This window comes from Tamandua tetradactyla, chromosome 2, assembly GCF_023851605.1.
Source record: "Tamandua tetradactyla isolate mTamTet1 chromosome 2, mTamTet1.pri, whole genome shotgun sequence".
Classification (NCBI taxonomy): Eukaryota; Metazoa; Chordata; class Mammalia; order Pilosa; family Myrmecophagidae; genus Tamandua; species Tamandua tetradactyla.
This window is the reverse complement of record NC_135328.1, coordinates 56444766-56462214: the sequence shown is the minus strand read 5'-3', so window position 1 is coordinate 56462214 and position 17449 is coordinate 56444766. Positions and strand designations below refer to the sequence as shown.

At 40.1% G+C, this 17449-nt stretch overlaps 1 protein-coding gene and 1 long non-coding RNA gene across 5 annotated transcripts in view; one reads left to right on the top strand and one right to left on the bottom strand.

The window, feature by feature from the left end:
- Positions 1-17449, bottom strand: part of LOC143673314 (uncharacterized) — a 93067-nt gene that overhangs the window by 5395 nt on the left and 70223 nt on the right. Inside the window, exons 3-4 of the long non-coding RNA XR_013170319.1 lie at positions 7427-7519; positions 6844-7004 (exon numbers count right to left, since the gene is read on the bottom strand). This is a non-coding gene — a long non-coding RNA (uncharacterized LOC143673314). The remainder of the gene's footprint in view (positions 1-6843; positions 7005-7426; positions 7520-17449) is intronic.
- CCDC180 (coiled-coil domain containing 180) overlaps positions 1-17449 on the top strand; it is a 101868-nt gene that overhangs the window by 27408 nt on the left and 57011 nt on the right. For all 4 annotated transcript variants that reach the window (XM_077147574.1, XM_077147592.1, XM_077147566.1 and 1 more), the window contains 5 exons: positions 9835-10008; positions 11745-11860; positions 12956-13082; positions 14672-15295; positions 16229-16455. In XM_077147574.1, coding sequence (XP_077003689.1) covers positions 9835-10008; positions 11745-11860; positions 12956-13082; positions 14672-15295; positions 16229-16455 — 1268 coding nt within the window. The remainder of the gene's footprint in view (positions 1-9834; positions 10009-11744; positions 11861-12955; positions 13083-14671; positions 15296-16228; positions 16456-17449) is intronic.

Here is a 17449-nt window from a genome sequence, read left to right as displayed (position 1 = left end):
TTTCTGAGCAGAAACAATGGCATGCACAAAGGAAAAAAAAAAAAAAAGCTTTCAAACAAGAATCCTTTATCCAGCAAAGCTATCTTTCAAAAATGAAAGTGAAATAAAGACATTCCCAGATAAACAACAGTAAGAGAATTTGTAGCTAGCACATCTACCTTATAAGAAATACCAAATGACATTCCTAGGGGGTGGGCCATGGTGGCTCAGCAGGTAAGAGTGCTTGCCTGCCATGCTGGAGGACCCGGGTTTGATTCCCAGTGCCTGCCCATGTAAAAAAAAAAACAAATGACATTCTTAGGGCTGAAAGCCCAGGTGGTAATTCAAATCCACATAAACAACAAAAAGAGCATCCTTAAGGCAATTAAGGAATTATAAAAGACAACATAAATGCGTATTTTTCTCCTTTCTTCTCTTAACCAGTTTCAAAAGCAGCGGTATATAATATTTATGCAATGTATTCTTAAACCCATGACATATAAAAATGTAATATATTTGAGAAGGTGTGTGATAAAATAAAAATTATAATATTATATTGTTGGGTTTGTAACATTATAAAGTATAATATCTATAACTAATACCACAAAAAAGAGAGGAAAGGGAATAGAGCTATGGAGGAGTAACATTTCTATATCACACTGGAATTAAGCCAGTATTAATCTGAAGCTGATTCTGATAAATTAAGATGTACAGGCATACTTTGGAGGTATTATAGGTTCAGTTCCAGACCACCAAAATAAAGCAAATATCACTATAAATCAAGTCACACAAATTTTATTTCCCACTGCATATTGGTTTTATGTTTATACTCTGCTCTAGTCTGTTAAGTGTACGATAACAGTATATCTAAAAAAAATGTAAATCCTTTATTAAAATGTGACAAACATGAAGTCATTTGTTCTTGGGAAAGTGACTCCAATAGACTTGCTTCATGCAGAGTTGGCTCCAAAAGACTCGTTTGATGCAGAGTTGCCACAAACCTTAAATTTGTTTGAAAAAAAAAAAAAACAATATCTGCTAAGTGCAATAAAATGAAGTATGTCTATATAAGGTAAGTCTAAATCAGCCACTAAGAAAGAAAACTCGAAAAATTTTAAAGAAATTTTAAAGTTTTTTTAGAAAATGTTTGCTTAATGCAAAAGAAGACAGTAAAGGAGGAATAAAAGAACAAAAATAGCATTAAATGTTCATGGATTAAACAATCCATGAACAAAAGATATTGATTACCAGACTACAAAAAAAAAAAAAAACAGGACCAAACTACATGATATCTATAGGAGACACACTGTAGAATCAAAAGCACAAATAGATTATAAGTTTAAAAACTGGAGAAAAAAGTATCATGAATACAGCAAACACAGAAAAACTGGAAAGACTACACAAATATCAGACAAAATAAATTGTAAGAAATATAATGTTACGAGAGATAAAGAGGGACATTTTATAATTGTAAAAATAGTCATTCCGTCAGCAGGATGATTGTAATCATGTATGCGTAAATAATAAAACATCAAAATACATGTAACGAACACCGATAGAAATGAAAGTATAAGTAGTTCAACAGTAATTGCAGACTTCAATTCCCCCTTTCAGTAATAGAATCACTAGGCAGAATAACAATAGGAAATAAAAGACTTGAACATAACCGTAAACCAATAAGACCTATCAGATATCTGTAGAACACTCCACCTGATAACAGTAAAATATGCATTCTTCTCATGAGCACATGGAACATTCTTTAGGATAGACCATACGCTAGACCATAAAAGAAACCTCAATTAAGTTAGAAGAACAGAAATAATACAAACTATGTTTTCTGACCACAATGGGTTGATATTAGAAATCAATAATAAAAAAATTTTGGAAACTCGTGGAAATTAAATGAAACATTCCTAAATAACCAGTGGGTTAGAGCTGAAATCAAAAGGGAAATTGAAAAAATACTTTCAGATAAATGACTATGAAGACACAACATACCAAAATTTACAGGATTCAGCAAAAGCAGTGCTTATAGGGAAATTTATAACTGTAAATGCCTATATTATGAAAGAAGATCCCAAATCAATAACCTAACCTTCCATCTAAAGACACTGGGAAGATAAACAGCAAACTAACTCTAAAACAAGCAGAAAGAAGGATACAGAAAGTTTAGAGTAGAGATCAATGAAACAGAGAATAAAAGAAATAATTAGAAAATCAGTGAAAACAAAATCTGGTTCTTTGAAAACATCAACAAAATTGATGACCTTTTAATTAGAATGGCAAAGAAGAAAAGAGGGGAATCAAATCCTAGAATCAAAAATGAGAAAGGAGACATTACTATTGACCTTACAGAAATAAAAATGATTATAAAGAATACTATGAACAATTGAGGGCCAATAAATTAGATAACTTAGATAAAATGGACAAATCTCCAGAAAGACATAAACTACAGAAAGTGGCTCAAGAAGAAATAGACAATCTGAACAGACCTATAAAAAAGGAAGAGTTTGAACTAATAAAAAAAAAAAAAAGTAACCACAAGAATGCCCAGGCCTGTCACCCCTATGAAGCTTATTCCTGCAAAGGAGAGGCTAAACCTACTGATAATTATGCTTAAAAGTCACCCTCCTATAGCCTCTTTTGTTGCTCAGATGTGGAATCTCTAAGCCAACTTGGCAGGTGAACTCACTGAGTACCTCTAGGACATGACTCCCAGGTGTGTTAATCTCCCTGATAATGTGGGACTTGACTCTTGGGGATGAGCTGGGACCTGGCATTATGGAAATGAGAAAACTTTGATCAAAAGGGGGAATAGAGAAATGAGACCAAATAAAGTTTCAGTGGCTGAGAGACTTCAAAGTCAGGAGGTTATCCTGGAAGGTATTCTTACACATTATATAGATATCCCTTTTTAGTTTATGGTGTATTGGAGTGGCTGAAACTGTTGAACTGTGCTCCAGTTGCCTCGATTCTTGAAGAAGACTGTATAACTATATAGCTCTTACAGTGTGACTGTGTGATTGTGAAAACCTTATGCCTAATGCTCTTTTATCTAGGGTATGGACAGATGAGTTTAAAAAAAGGGTAATAAATAAATAATAGAATAAAATTTTGATTAGATTGAACTACTGTGGGTCAAAGAGAGAGGGTTACAGGGTATGAAATGATTTCTTTTTACTTCTATTTTTTGGAGTGGTGCATGTGTTCTAAAAATGATCATGGTGAAGAATACACAACTATGTGATGATAGTGTGAGCCATTGATTATATGTGATTGGGTTGCACATATGTGGATATTTCTTGATAAAATATATATATTTTTTAAATGCCCAGGCCCAGGAGGGGGCCAAGATGGTGGCTTAGTGAGGTGTGGGATTTAGTTCATCCTCCAGAGCAGCTAATAAATAGCCAGGAACAGTACAGAACAACTGCTGGGGCCACATCAGTGACCTGACACACAGAGTACCCCAGTCTGGACCAGCTGGACCAGCTGTGAGCCCCCCCAGAACCGTGAGTTCCCCAAGCCACAGTGGCCAGTGCCCCTCCCTAACAGGCTGCTTCTCAGAGAGGAAAGGAAAGAGTGTACCAGCAGCAGGGGCTGAATGCAACCAAACTCCAATTGTGGAACTAATTAACAAATTCTGACTACTAAAAATAGGCCCCCAGCTCAGCTGAACCTTGAGTAAAAGCAGAGGTCACTGGTTTTTGCCCTGGCACCAAGGAGGCAGGGCTGACGGAAAAAGAAAAAAAAGAAAAAAAACCCTGTTTTTTGAGGGATCTGAAAAGGTCTGGGCCCTAAAGGAAAGAAGGGGGCGCATAGGACCTGTAGATACACAGAGCAGCCTACCAACTTAAGCTCTTGATTGGCAAACCCAAGGAACGGGGAGTCCTGCTCTGAAAAGGATTTTTCTCTTTTGTTTTGGTGGCTGTGTCTCTTCAGCTTGACTGCTCTTTGGATACAGCTGCAGGGCTTCTCAGGCTCCACTGCCCCTAGGCATAGGCAGAATTAAGCTTCTTTGAGTGTTTGTCTGGAACCTGTGCCTTCCCCAGGAGAGGGTGGGGACCAGCTCAGGTGGAATCCCTCCCTCAAGGAGTTCAGATCCCAGGGTCTGGAGAAGTGAAGCAATTAAAACCAGCCTACAACCTCTCCTCTGTCTCCATCACACCCCCAGCAGGGAGAGTCTGCTGAAGTTAAAGGTACCGCATCATCTTATGCTGGTGGGACCTGCAGGCAGACAAGCGCCACATACTGGGCAGGATAAGAAAAACAGAGAGTCCAGAGACTTCACAGGAAAGCCTTTCAATCTGCTGGGTCTCATCCTCAGAGAAAACTGATGCGATTGACTCTTTCCTCCTGACAGGAGGCCAGTTTGATGTGGGAAAATCCGGCTGGGGTCTATAATACCTAAGTAGACCCTCCTAAGGGGGGGCGGGGGAGGCACCATACAGGCAGGGCAAGAAACAAGAACTGAAAAATTCTGATTTGTTAAACAAAACCTAAGCTAGAGGTTCAGAATAAGCTGAACTGAATGTCAAAGAACAGATAGACAACAAAGTCATCCAGCAAGAAAATCCTACGTAAAAAAAAGTGAAAACAATCTCCAGAATAAACTGATTAAGGTAATTAAATGCCCAGGCCCAGATAGCTTCACCGCTGAATTCTAACAAACATTTGAAGAGGAATTAATGCCAATTCTTCACAAACTCTTCCAAAAAACAGAAGAGGAAGGAACACATCTGACTTATTTTATGAGTCAGTATTACCCTAATTCAACCAGACAAATACATCCCTAGAAAAAAAAAAAAACTTCACACCAATACCTCTTATAAATATGGGCACAAAAATCCTCAAAAAATTTCTAGCCACTGAAGGTTGTAACATATAAAAAGCATTGCACACCATGACCAAGTGGGATTTATCCCTGGAGGGCAAGGTTGCTTTGATATCAGAAAATAACTTAATGTATAGTATCATATCAAGAGAATAAAAAGCAAGAATCACAGGATCATCTCAGTAGACACAGAAAAAAGAATTTTACAAAAGCACCTTTTCATGATAAAACGTTCAACAAAGTAGGGAAAAGGGAACTTAACCTGATAAACAGCATCTACAAAAACTCACTGCTACTTAATGGTGAAAGACTGGGTACTTTCCCCTAAGGTCAGGAATAAGACAAGGCTGTCTGCTCTCGTGACTTTAATTCAATATCATCTTGTAGATTCTAGCCAAAGAATTTAGGCAAGAAAATGAAATTTTTAAAATGCATGTAGTGTAGAAGTAAAACTGTCTCTATTCACAGAATCATGGTCTTATATAGACTGCCCTAAGGAATCTACTAAAAACCTATTGGTAATAATAAACAAATACATCAACTTTGCAGGATACAAGATCAGTATATAAAAATCAGCTGTACTTCTATATACTAGTAATAAGTAATCCCCAAAGGAAATTAAGAATACAAATCCAGGGTAGTCCACAGTGGCTCAGCAGGCAGAGTTCTTTGCCTGCTATGCCAGAGACCTGAGTTCAATTCTTGGTGCCTGCCTATGTAAAAAATGATAATAATAATAAAATAAATAATAATTTAATAAAGAATACATTGCCATTTTCTGTAGCATCAAAAATAACAACATAAAAAGGAATAATCTAACAAAATAAGTGGAAAACTTCACTTTGAAAACTAGAAACATTGTTGAAAGAAGTTAAAGAAGACATAAATAAATGGAAGAATGGCCTGTGTTCATGGATTGGAAGACAATATTGTTAAGATGGTGTTCTATTTTGTAAGCTGCCGGAATACAATATACCAGGAACAGAATGGCTTGTTTTATATGAGGGAATTTATTACGTTGCAAGTTTACAGTTCCAAGGCTGTGAAAATGTCAAAATTAAAACAAGTCTATAGAAATGTCCAAATTAAGGCACCAAGAAGAAGTTACCTTCACTCAAGAAAGGCTGATGAAGTTCAGGATTTCTTTCTCAACTCGAAAGGCACATGATGACATGGCTACGTCTGCTAGATTTCTCTCCAGACTTCTTACTTCATAAGCTCCCCAGGGGTGTAGCCCTTCTTCATCTCCAAAGGTCTCTGGCTACCTGGGCTCTGCGGCTCTTTCCAAAATGTTTCCTCTTTTAAAGGATTTCAGTAAACTAATCAAGCTCCACCTGGAATGGGTGGAGTCACATCTCCCTCTAATCAAAGGTTAATACCCACAGTTGGGTGAGTCACATCTTCAGGAGATAATCTAATCAGGTTTCCAACCTGCAGTACTGAATAGGGATGAAAAGAAATGGCTGCCTCCACAAGATGGATCGGGATTAAAACATGGCTTTTCTAGGGCACATAATCCTTTCAAACTGGCACAGATGATGTCTTAGTTTGCCAAGGCTGCTATAACAAATTCCACAGACTGGTCGGCTGAGACAAGACATTTATTGTCCCACAGTTTGGGAGGTTGGAAGTCCAAAATTGAGGTGTCAGCAAGATCATGTTTTCTCCAAAATCTGTGACATTCTGGTGGTGGCATGCAGGTGACGCAGAAATATAATTAAAAATATCTTCTCACAACCCAGAAAACCTTCCACAAAGGTAGAAAAGAAAGAAAAAAGCAATTTTGTTATTGAATAAGCACTGAACCAGAATATGATGTATCACATGCAATCTAAGAAGATTATAAAGATAGAAAGCACACCCTTTTTATGCACCCAAGTGTTTGCAGCCTGTTATATACATATTCTCAAAATACTTCTCATATCTTTAGGACCAGAGGTAGGGTTACAATTTGGAGCCAGGATATCTCCCCCACCCCTAAATTATGCTCATGTATTCCCAGGAAACTGAGAGATATGCTCTTTGATTACATTTCAGAGAAATGGCTTCCTTCCTTGAAGAAACCTTGAGTGGTGAAATTTGCAAGGGAGTTATTTAAACTTTGAAGAACAGATTGACAGGGTGGGCCATGTGGCTCGGTAGGCAGAGTTCTCTCTTGCCGTGCTGGAGACCCAAGTTCGTTTCCTGGTGCCTGTCCATGCAATAGATAAATAAATAAAAGAACAGATTTACAAACATTTCAAAGAGGATAGAGAAAGCACGTACAATTACACATTTTCTAAAGTAATTACTGAAAGAAAAAGGAGTGGGGAGGAAGTTTTTTTTTTCCCTTTTTTGTACCAGGGAAAATTAACTCTTTTTTTATTTTTTCGTTTGTATTAAACCTTGCACGGGCAATCCATAACTTAATCTCTGACTTCTTCACATGACCATTTGTCTCCTTCTGTCTCCTCCTTTGTCCGAATTTCTTCAGCTTTGGTAAAGACTCCAGGCACACTGGATTAAAGCCCACCCTGATCCTTTGAAGACCCTATTTACAAATGAGTTCACATCCATAAGGCCCGGGTTAGGACTTGCGTGTGTCTCTGTGGGAGACTTGATTCCGTCCATTACTGATGACAGTACTCCCCCAAACTGAACTGTAGAGTCAATGCAACCCCTATCAGAATCCGAGCTGACTTCTTTGTAGAAATTGACAAGTTGATCCTACAAAGAAGAACAAAGTAGGAAGATTCACCCTTCCTAATTTCAAAACTTAACCACACAAATAAAAAACAAACAAAAAGCCCAACTTACTGCAGAGCCATAATAATCAAGATAGTGTGGTACTGGCTCAAGAATAGAATTTCGTTTCCAGAAACAAACCTGTATATCTATGGTCAAATGATTTTTGACAAGGGTGCCAAGACCATTAAGTGGGGAAAGAATAATCTATTGACAAATGGGTGTGGGATGACTGGATAGCTACATGCAAAAGAATGAAGTTGAGCTCATCTCGTACTATATACAAAAATTAATGTAAAATGGATCAAAGACCTAAATGTAAGAGTTAAAACTATAAACTCTTGGACAAAAACATAGGAGTAAATTATCATGATCTTGGATTTGGCAAAGGATTCTTATATATGACACCAAAAGTATGAAAAATTAAAACAAAAAAAATAGATAATATCAGCTTCATCAAAATAAAACTTTTGAAAAAATAAAAAAATAAAATAAATAAAATAAAACTTTTGGGGGTACAAGGGTAATTCAGTGGTAGAATTCTCGCCTGCCATGAGGGAGACCTGGGTTTGATTCCCAGCCCATGCACTTCCCAAAACAAACAAACAAGCAAACAAACAAACAAAAAAACCCAAACAAATGAAAATTCAACAAATGGCACTGCAATAAAGGAATATTCGTATGGAAAATGTGACCCCCACCGTACAGCATACAAAAATAAATAAATAGATGAATACTTTTATGCTTCAAAGGAAGCCATCAAGAAAAAGAAAAGACAGCCTATAGATTGGGAGAAAATGCTTGAAAATTGTATATCTGATAAGGGACGTGTATCAAGAAAATATCAAGAATTGTTACAACTCAATAACAAAAAGCCAAACCAATTGAAAAATGGGCAAAGGCTTTAAATAGACACTTTTCTAATGAAGATATACAAACGGGCAATATGCACATGAAAAGGTGCCCAACATTATTACCATCAGGAGCTGCAGATTGAAACCATAATGAAACACTACTTCACAACCCACCATGACAGCTAGATTTTTTCTTAAAAAAGGAAAATAACAACCTTTGGTGACAATTTGAAGAAACTGGAATCCTCATACATTTCTAGTGGGAATGTAAATGATGCAGCTGCTGTGAAAAGCAGTGTGACAGTTCCTTAAAAAGTTAAACAGAATTACCATGTGACTCAATAATTCCACTCCTAGGTATATATAAAAAAGAATTGAAAACAGGCGTTCAAATAAGTCCTGATGCATGACTATTTATAACATCGCTAGTCACAGTAACCACAGGGTGGAAACAAACAAGTGTCCATCAACTGAAGGATGGATAAACTAAATGTATTTTTATACAATGGAATATTACTCAGCCATATAAAGAATGAAATACTCATACATTCTGCAACACGGATGAACATTATAAGAAGTGAGAGAAGGCAGTTCCAAAATATCTCCACTTATTATATGACTCATACGAAATATTCAGAATTAGGGAAATCTGTAAAAACAGGGAGTATATTGGTTTCTTAGGGCTGGGGGGTGATGAAGGGCATAGGGGGGTAGCTAAAATGTCCGGTGTTTCTTTTTGAAGTGATGAAATTGACTGTAGTGATGGTTGCACATTTCTCTGAATATAATAAAAACCATTGCATTGAGCACTTTAATGGTTGAATTGTCAGGTATGTGAATTATATCTCAACAAAGCTGTTTACAAAAAATGACCAAAACCATGCTTTAGCTCACAGGGCCGTACAAAAAATGGTGGAGGGCCAGATTTGTCCTGCAAGTCATAGTTTGCTGCCTCTGATCCAGATGAGGGCATAAAACACATAATAATTAAAAGAAAACAAAAGACAGGGTGAGGTGACTTAGTAGCAGGGGATGGTATTTAGCCCAGCTGTTGTGAGCTAGGGGAACTCCAAAGTAGAAAATATGCTCCTAGCCAGGACCATGCCTGCATGCCCAGGCTGCTTTCTAGGTTTGCTTTTTCTTTCTTCTATGATTCTAATTCATCTTCTGCCTGTCAGTGGCTTCAGTGGGACATGGGACAGTCAGGGTCAGCCTGACTGAGGTGTTGGGGCAGAGTAGAGATGCTACCCCAAGAAAGGAAGGCCATGTATGAACCAGAGTGTGACACCAGTGTTGAGCTAAAGGATGGGGCCAAGGCAATACGACCAGTCCTAGAAGATGGGGTTCCCACTGGCTGGTGAGAGAGCCCTGTAGGTGGGGTCCTCCTTTCCATCCTGAGTTGGTAGGTTCTCAAAGCCCTTTTTCTGCCTTCCATCACTGCAGAAATCCTTTGAGGCCCTGGCAAAACAGACAGAGTGGCAGAGCTTAGATCTCTTTGGCTACTTCCAAGAGGCCGTGCAGCTGTGGGAGGCACACCAGAGCGTACTGTCAGCGCGGGAGCTGGAGCTTGAGAAGAGGATAGAGCAGCAGCGACAGAAACATAGCCTGGAGAACCAGGTGCTACCACCACCACCCGGGGTAGCCCCACAGAGCCAGCATTCATTCACTCACTCATTCACTCATTCAGTGCAGACTTGCAGAGCTCCTGCTATTTGCCAGGCACTGTGCTAGGGACTTAGGATACAGTGGTTCTCAAAAGAAGTTCAGCACCCATCTGCCCTCTCCACCACGAACTTGCCAGACAGCAGGGAGGGAAGTCACTATACATGCGGAAGGCGGGAGCTAGGGCACTGGAGGTAGAGTCAGGAACCAGCTCTGAGCTGGGTTGACAGTGTAGGCTTCTTAAGGAAGGGGCCTTTGGACCAGGATGTGAAGGCCAAGACACTTACTTTACCCAAAGAAGAAAGCTGTGGTTAGCAGGGAACAGCCCATACCAAAGCCTGAGACAGAGAGGGACTCATGAACAGATGGGCAATCATGATTTGCATTTTTTAAAAAAAACAGGCTGCTGTGAGGAGAATGGAGAGTAGGGTAGGAGTAGAGAGCTAGACAGAAGGTCCTGTGGGTAGCTGGAGAGGGGTCTGGACCAGGCTGGAGGGTGTAGAGGGGGGCCCAGCTGACCTATGGCCCAGTCCCCATGTTTACTATGAGAACAGTAAGTCCCAGGCCATCAGGGACTTGCTCCCACCCCAGCCCATAGTGGCGAAAGGGCCATCAGGCCTCAGGGGAAGTTCCAAGAGGAACCAAGTGGGTGGGAGCAGGGAGACAAATGCCAGAGCAGAAGTGGGCAGGCGAATGCCAGGGCCTGTGGGTTAGGCAGCATTGTCCTTCAAGGGGGTGCTTCACTGGTCAGTCACAGGGGACAGCAGGTAGTGGCCACCACCAGAATAAGAGGCCCAAATCTGTGGCAGCAGTACTCAGGAAACCAAGGGAAGATCAGAAGGAGCTGAACACACTTGGAGGTTTCTCATTAAATCCAGACTATCCAGGATAAATAAGTCATGCCATCATGGAAGGCCATAGAGAGAAATTTCAGCTTGGTGATCAAAGATGGGGAAATTGAGGATATCCAGATTTAAAAAAAAAAAGAACTTCAATCCATGCTTTGCACCATGAACAAAAATAAACTCAAAATGGATGGTAGATCCAAGTGTAAAACCCCAAGTAGACTCAAGTGTAAGACTTACAAATGAGGCAATTGAGACTCTGCTTGGTCATGGGACTGGCTAGGGAATAGCAGAAATCTCCCTGAGTCAGATCCAGGCTGTGCGATGGATTCGGGAACTAAGTGCTGCAGGAGGGTATGTGTGACAGACAAACAACAGACTGGGGTTATCAAGCATCTACCACTGGCCAACCCCCTGCCACTTGGAAGAATGGTAATGCCTCTGCCCCATCTGCCCTCACTCAGCATCCGATGTGGAGTGTGGTTGGTGAGAAGAGCAAGGGGCAGGTGCCCTGGGAAATTGTTGGTGGGGGCTGACCAGTTGGGTGGTTGTGAGGGATGCCTCCCTGAGGAATATGCAACTGATAGCATCCCAAAAGCTGGAGAGTGTGACAAGAACATTTTAGGCAGAGAGAAAGTCTGGGAGTAGTGAACAAAGAGAGAGAAGGCCCAGGGAGTGGAGAGAACATGGGTGATGTTCTCAAACACCAAAAGGAGGACTTGGTACTCCTTTTATAGAATAGAAAGTCTTAGGCTTGCCCCAGGAGGCTAGAGTTCTCTGCAAGTTTCTGCTTCAGCAGCCCTTGATCTCATGTTTATTTCTTACTGTTTTGGGGGCGGCTACCAGGTCCAGGAAGCCCACCTGGATATGCTTTTGGACCAGTTGAGACAGCAAAGCCATGAGGAGGCACTTAAGTTTCACCTGAGAAAGGCCAAAGATTTTCTGAAGGACATGAAATCCAGGTAGGCAAACCAGGACCCAAAAACAAAAGGGAATTCATGTTCAGGGTCACAAGCAGACTGATCAAGAGCCCAAGGATGTGCCCAGCAAACCCAAGATTAAAATTTTACCTCTTATTTTGGAAAATGTAATTCTTATGGCTCTGCTATTAGCCATCACGGAAACTTTCAGGGAGAACTTTCCACATTGATCTGAAAACTTTATGGTAGGAGGCTTTCAAGGCAATGTAGTTGAAAGGTCAACAGCATGGCCCCCTCCCTCCTTTTGTAAAATTTAAAACATCCATGCAGATGTGAACCAATACAAACATGTAGAAAATTTCCCCTCATTCCTGCCCAGATATCACTTTTTATGCTTACAACATTTATATACATGGTTATATATACACAGTGGTTTAAAAATAAAGTTGCATTGTATTATACAAGCTGTATGTAAAATATACTTATAATATTTACATTTTAAATGACCATTATGAATGCTTTGTAATGATTTAATCATCTCCCGATTGTTTAGTTTTTTTAGATTGGTTCTAATATCTCAATATTCCAGATAGCTCTGTGTGAACTTTCATTTAACTTTGTGCCCTTGTATAACTAATTCTGTAAGATCCATTCACAGAAATAGAATTGCTCTGCCAAATTGAAATATTTAGATTCAAAGTAAAACTGTAGGCAAATAAAGAACCCCTAAGCCTTGGTCCCTTTCCTGGGAAGCAGAGAAAAGCCAGGGTCTTGGGATGTTTTGAGGATTTGATGGGATAACGTGGGTAAAGCTGGAGGACAGGGTTTAGGACAGTAAACAGGAAATGGAAGTTCATATCTCAACAAGCAGAAGAGTTCTACTGTGTGTGTTCTACAAAGATTCCACAATGAGAAAGAGTATATTCCATCTATAATCAGAAAAATAGCAAAGCAAATCCAAAAATTGTTACGATTTGGGAAATCCAGGCAACAGCTCTGTACAGGTCTATATGCCAGATTTCATCTTGCCTCCTTAAGGTCAGGGATGTCACTCCTGCCCCCTGTCACTCCTGCCCCGGGTCTCCCACTCTCAGCCACTCCCTCCCTCCTTAGACAGTGGTCTCACCTACCCCACAGGTATGAATGTTTTCACATCATCCTGACAAAGGAAGTGATGGAGTACCCAGGAATCACACTGAAAGAACTCAACTCCTACAGCTCCACCCTCAGCCAACACTTTTTCGTCCGTGAAATCTTTGAACAGGTATGGCGAGGGATCCAACAAACCTAACCACTGTGGAAGAAACACAGGGGAGATGATGAATTCTTATTCTGATCTGCCTAGATTACAAATACCTCTCTAGTGGTACAAGTTGGAATCTATGTCAGGGCATCAAGGAGTAAGAAACTAAAAGTATCTCTAAAAGACAATGTCTCTTTCTCAGTTTAAAAGAAGTTAAAAGGGCTCAGAACTCAGGTGTGAAGACTTGAATGGAATAATAATGAAAAGACTGTGAGTTCTATTCCTTGTACCCAGCACTGCCACATAATCTTCTTAAAATACAGCTCTGACCTGTTCACTTGTCTGCTCAAAAAGCCCTCACCCACTCTTCAGCACCTATCAACTCCAACTCCCATCCCCTAAATGACCATACAGACCCTCCACTCTCTGGTTCCCACTTTGACTCTCTTTGGTTCAGTGAACTCATCACTTCCCATACGTGCCCCCTGCCTGCTCTTCCTCATCCTGCTCCTGCTGCTGTCATCTTTTCCTCCTGTCTTCACATCTCCAAACCCACCTCCACTTCTAGTCCACTTCCAGTAGAACTTTTCCTGTCCACTCATCTCACCTCCCTTACCCCCTGCTCTGCCTACACCTCTCCCCTCTCAGCATGCATATTATGTTGGTTGATGTCAAATATAGGAGTTTCAAGTGTCCAACTAGAATGTCTTTCCTTAAAGGCAGATACACCTTTATAATTTGTATTTAACTTCAGTTGCGCTTTATAGCCTTGTTCATAATTCAAACTCAATAAATGAATAAGTACATGAATATGTGGAACATGCTGACTTGACTCCTACAGGGTTTGGCTCCTTCCCCAACAGACCCAGCTACAGCCAAAAATGCTTGTGGTTGGCACCCAGCCTGGCCAAAGGCTTCCCACTGAAATGGATTCCCCAGCTCCTTATCAGAGAATCCTTCCCCTTAGCAACAATCCCTGCTGTGATTGCTGATAAATGCTCCCTATGATACTTTCTAGGTTGAGGTAGAGGCTCAAGCCATACCATTCTGATCACTGGGTATATAAAGGTATAGGCACTTTTATGATCCCAGTTTCACAGGGAAGTACACTGAGCTCTGCAGGATTTAAAGGCCAGGGAGCTGGGAGTCTATAACCCACACTGTTATCCATAACCCAGTATATCTGCAACTTTACCCAGAACTGTGAAACAAGAATTTGTAGGGTTAAAAAGACGGTTTTCATGATGGTATAATTCATGTGTATGTCTTTTCAGATGCAGCAGTTGCTGGCACTTTTGTTTGTATCCCTCAGTTTTTATTTTCTTGCTTTTTGTCCCAGATCACTACAAAAATGTATCAGAAAGTTTTAATCCGTTAATGTTTGTTGTGTGCTAAACGAGTTTGCTAGTCTGTTCGAAATTAAGAAAAACTGGTTCCCTGGGTTGGGAACACCCTGATTACCACACTGAAATATGTTGCTCAAGGTCTGCATCACATGTTAAAGGGGAGGGTGGACCCTTCTACTTAAGAATAAAGATGACCCCTTCTAAGTGGCCCTCTGGAGAAAAGTAGTGTTGGTCATTCAGTATCCTGTGTCCTTTTCCTTTTAGAACTTGGAAGGCAAAGTCATTTTCAAACTCAGAGAACCAGGTAACACTCTTACAATTCCGATTTTATTCTTACTGACTTGCTCTTGTATATTTCTGGGTTGGGGAAGCCCAATCCAGGTCACATTGGTAACCTGTCCTCGTGCTTTGGTGTTGTCATCAACAGAAGTACATGAAAAGCACTTCCAGGAGAAAATGAGACAACTGAGGAAAAAACAAAAGGATGAAATGGAAATGAACAAAAGTGAGGAAAGTTTAAGTAAAGGGACAAGTTCCCCCAAGACAACAGAAGAGATGGAAGAAGAAAAAGATCAAGAAATCCTGTCTTCTATAAATGACGAGGTCCTGAGTCAGCAAGAAAACTCTTCCCCAAGCAATGAGATGGATGAGTCCAGAGAGGGATCTATTCAGGACTTAGAGGAAATGCAGATTCAAAGAAAAAGCTCCTTAAAATCATCCCCAACCCAGGAATATGTGACAGTTCAAGAAGAAGAGGAGGAGGAGGAGGAGGAGGTGGAGGAGGAGGTGAAGGAGGAGGAGGGAGAAGAAGAAGAGGAAGAGGAGCAAAAGGAAAAAGATGAGAATTCGATAATGAATGAAGCAGACCAGCAGCAAAGTTATTCTTGGGTATGGAGAAATTTCACTTTGTTCATTTCGTGTATATCTCTAATACAAGCTGGGATCCTCCACGATCCAGTCTCTATAGAGGTGCATAAAAAGAATTACAAAGGTCGACAAATCCAATTCTTAAGTCAGAGCAATGCCTTCTAAAAATTTCCCTTCTTCTCCTCACATCCCCTCTTGCAGCCTATTCTGGAAACACCCCGCAACTCCATGACTTTCCTCATCTTTCCTTGTCCTTTCTCTTTCTCATCTGTTCTTTATTGTATAGATCAACTTAGCTTTTCTAGGCGAGAGCCCCCTGCTTCTATCCAGCCTCACTATTCCTTCTCTCTTCACATTTTCTGCCTGCATAACAAAGAAAAGCTGCAGCCATGCTGGCAGACAGAATGCTTGTTAGAAACCAGAGAATTGACTCTACTATAAATGAATCTTGCCCTCAACACACATTCAAACTCACAGAACAATAACTTGAATTCCATAATTATGAAATTGGAAGAGTCATTTTTTCTATATTGATTTGGGGCATTGGTACCTGGGAATTCTTTTTTGAGCAGGAATCCCTAACTCAAATGGCCACAAGACATTTGAGAAAAGAGAATTGGAGACCATGTGTAAAATGATTTGGAGAATAAAGAGCTGCCCAGAATTTAAAAACAAAAAATTATAAGGAGGCTATGCCATCCTTACTCAGCTGCAGCCAACAATATCACATGGGAATGCAGGCTCAGAATTGCCAAATCTTTTGATTTTTAAAGAGAAACCCTAAATCCAGATTATGTGAGATTTCCCAGTTTCAGAAGGACTAATTGGGGAAAAATTGTAGGCAAGATTTGGCCCATACATCACTAGTTTATTTTTGATGTCATGGATCTTGTGGTTGGGATCCCATCATCTGTTTGATGATGTCAAGTCTAAAGGCTTGTTATACCTGCTTAGGCTGAATCCAAGGAAGAGAATCTAGAGAAAATCTCTGACAAGGACATGGAGTCCTTTACGACTTCCAGTGGGAACACATACTATGTCTTCCTCCCCCTGGAAGAAGAAGAGAGTTGCAAGAGGCCTCATTCCAACCTATCAACCATGCTCACTCAAGACACTTCCAATGTCAAGTTCCTTGAACAAGTGATCATTCCATCCAGCCTAGTTTCAGAAATTAAGAAACAGTGAGTAGAAAAACCTTTCATTCTAATTTTTTGTCCTGGGTTTTATTAACAAGGTGAAATATTGTAATAAAACATTGCACTAATTTCTGCTGGAAAAGGAAAAAGCATAGGTTACTGAAGGGAGGGGTGAGAAACACAATAAAAATAGCAAATGTCTTGGAATTATTTGAAGTTATTGATATCCTTTGTGAAGTGACACCCTTTGCCCCTCTCAGGAGGCCCTACTGGCTTGGTCCCTATACATGAGAATCAGTGATACCCCTGTTTTCTGGGTTCTAGTTCCTGGCAAATCTATAGTTTTAGGGTTTCTTCTCTTTTTAATTATATAAATACACAAGTATAGATATAACATGCATTTTTTTCTAATTAAGTAACCCACTTATTGCAGAAAATAGAAAAAAGTTCAATGAAGAATATAGAAATGACCCATAACCCTACTTAGCATATACCACCTTTAACTCTCAAGTTTCTGGGTCTTTGTGTTTGAGTTTGGATCAAACTTAGAAATGTGTGTTTGACTTTTTAGATAACATTTCCATTGCCCTCTGACTCTACAAGAGCTACAAGATCTAGAGAGGACCTGGTTAGTCCACCTTCCATGTTTACAGATGGGCAGGAGATCAAGACAGGGAGAAGGAGTAAAGCCAGACCTTCATACTCTTTCTCCTGAACCTTAGCATCATCTCTGAACTTTTCCCCCTTACTCCTCACCTTGAAAATGTCTCTTGACTCAATCCTCATCCTTCTCCTCCCTCTACCACAGGATATTATCCATCATCCCCCTGGCCCATACAACAAAGAACAACCAAAAGAGTTTTTATTTATTGAGTTCTCACTGTCTGCCAGTAAGAAGTTAATCCTCTCAGTAACTATGAGTGAAATACCATGATTAACCCTACTTTGCAGGTAAAGAAACTGAAGCTCAAATAGTTAGTAACTTGGCCAAAATTTCTGAGACAGGAAATAGATCCAGGATATGAATGTAGACTCTATA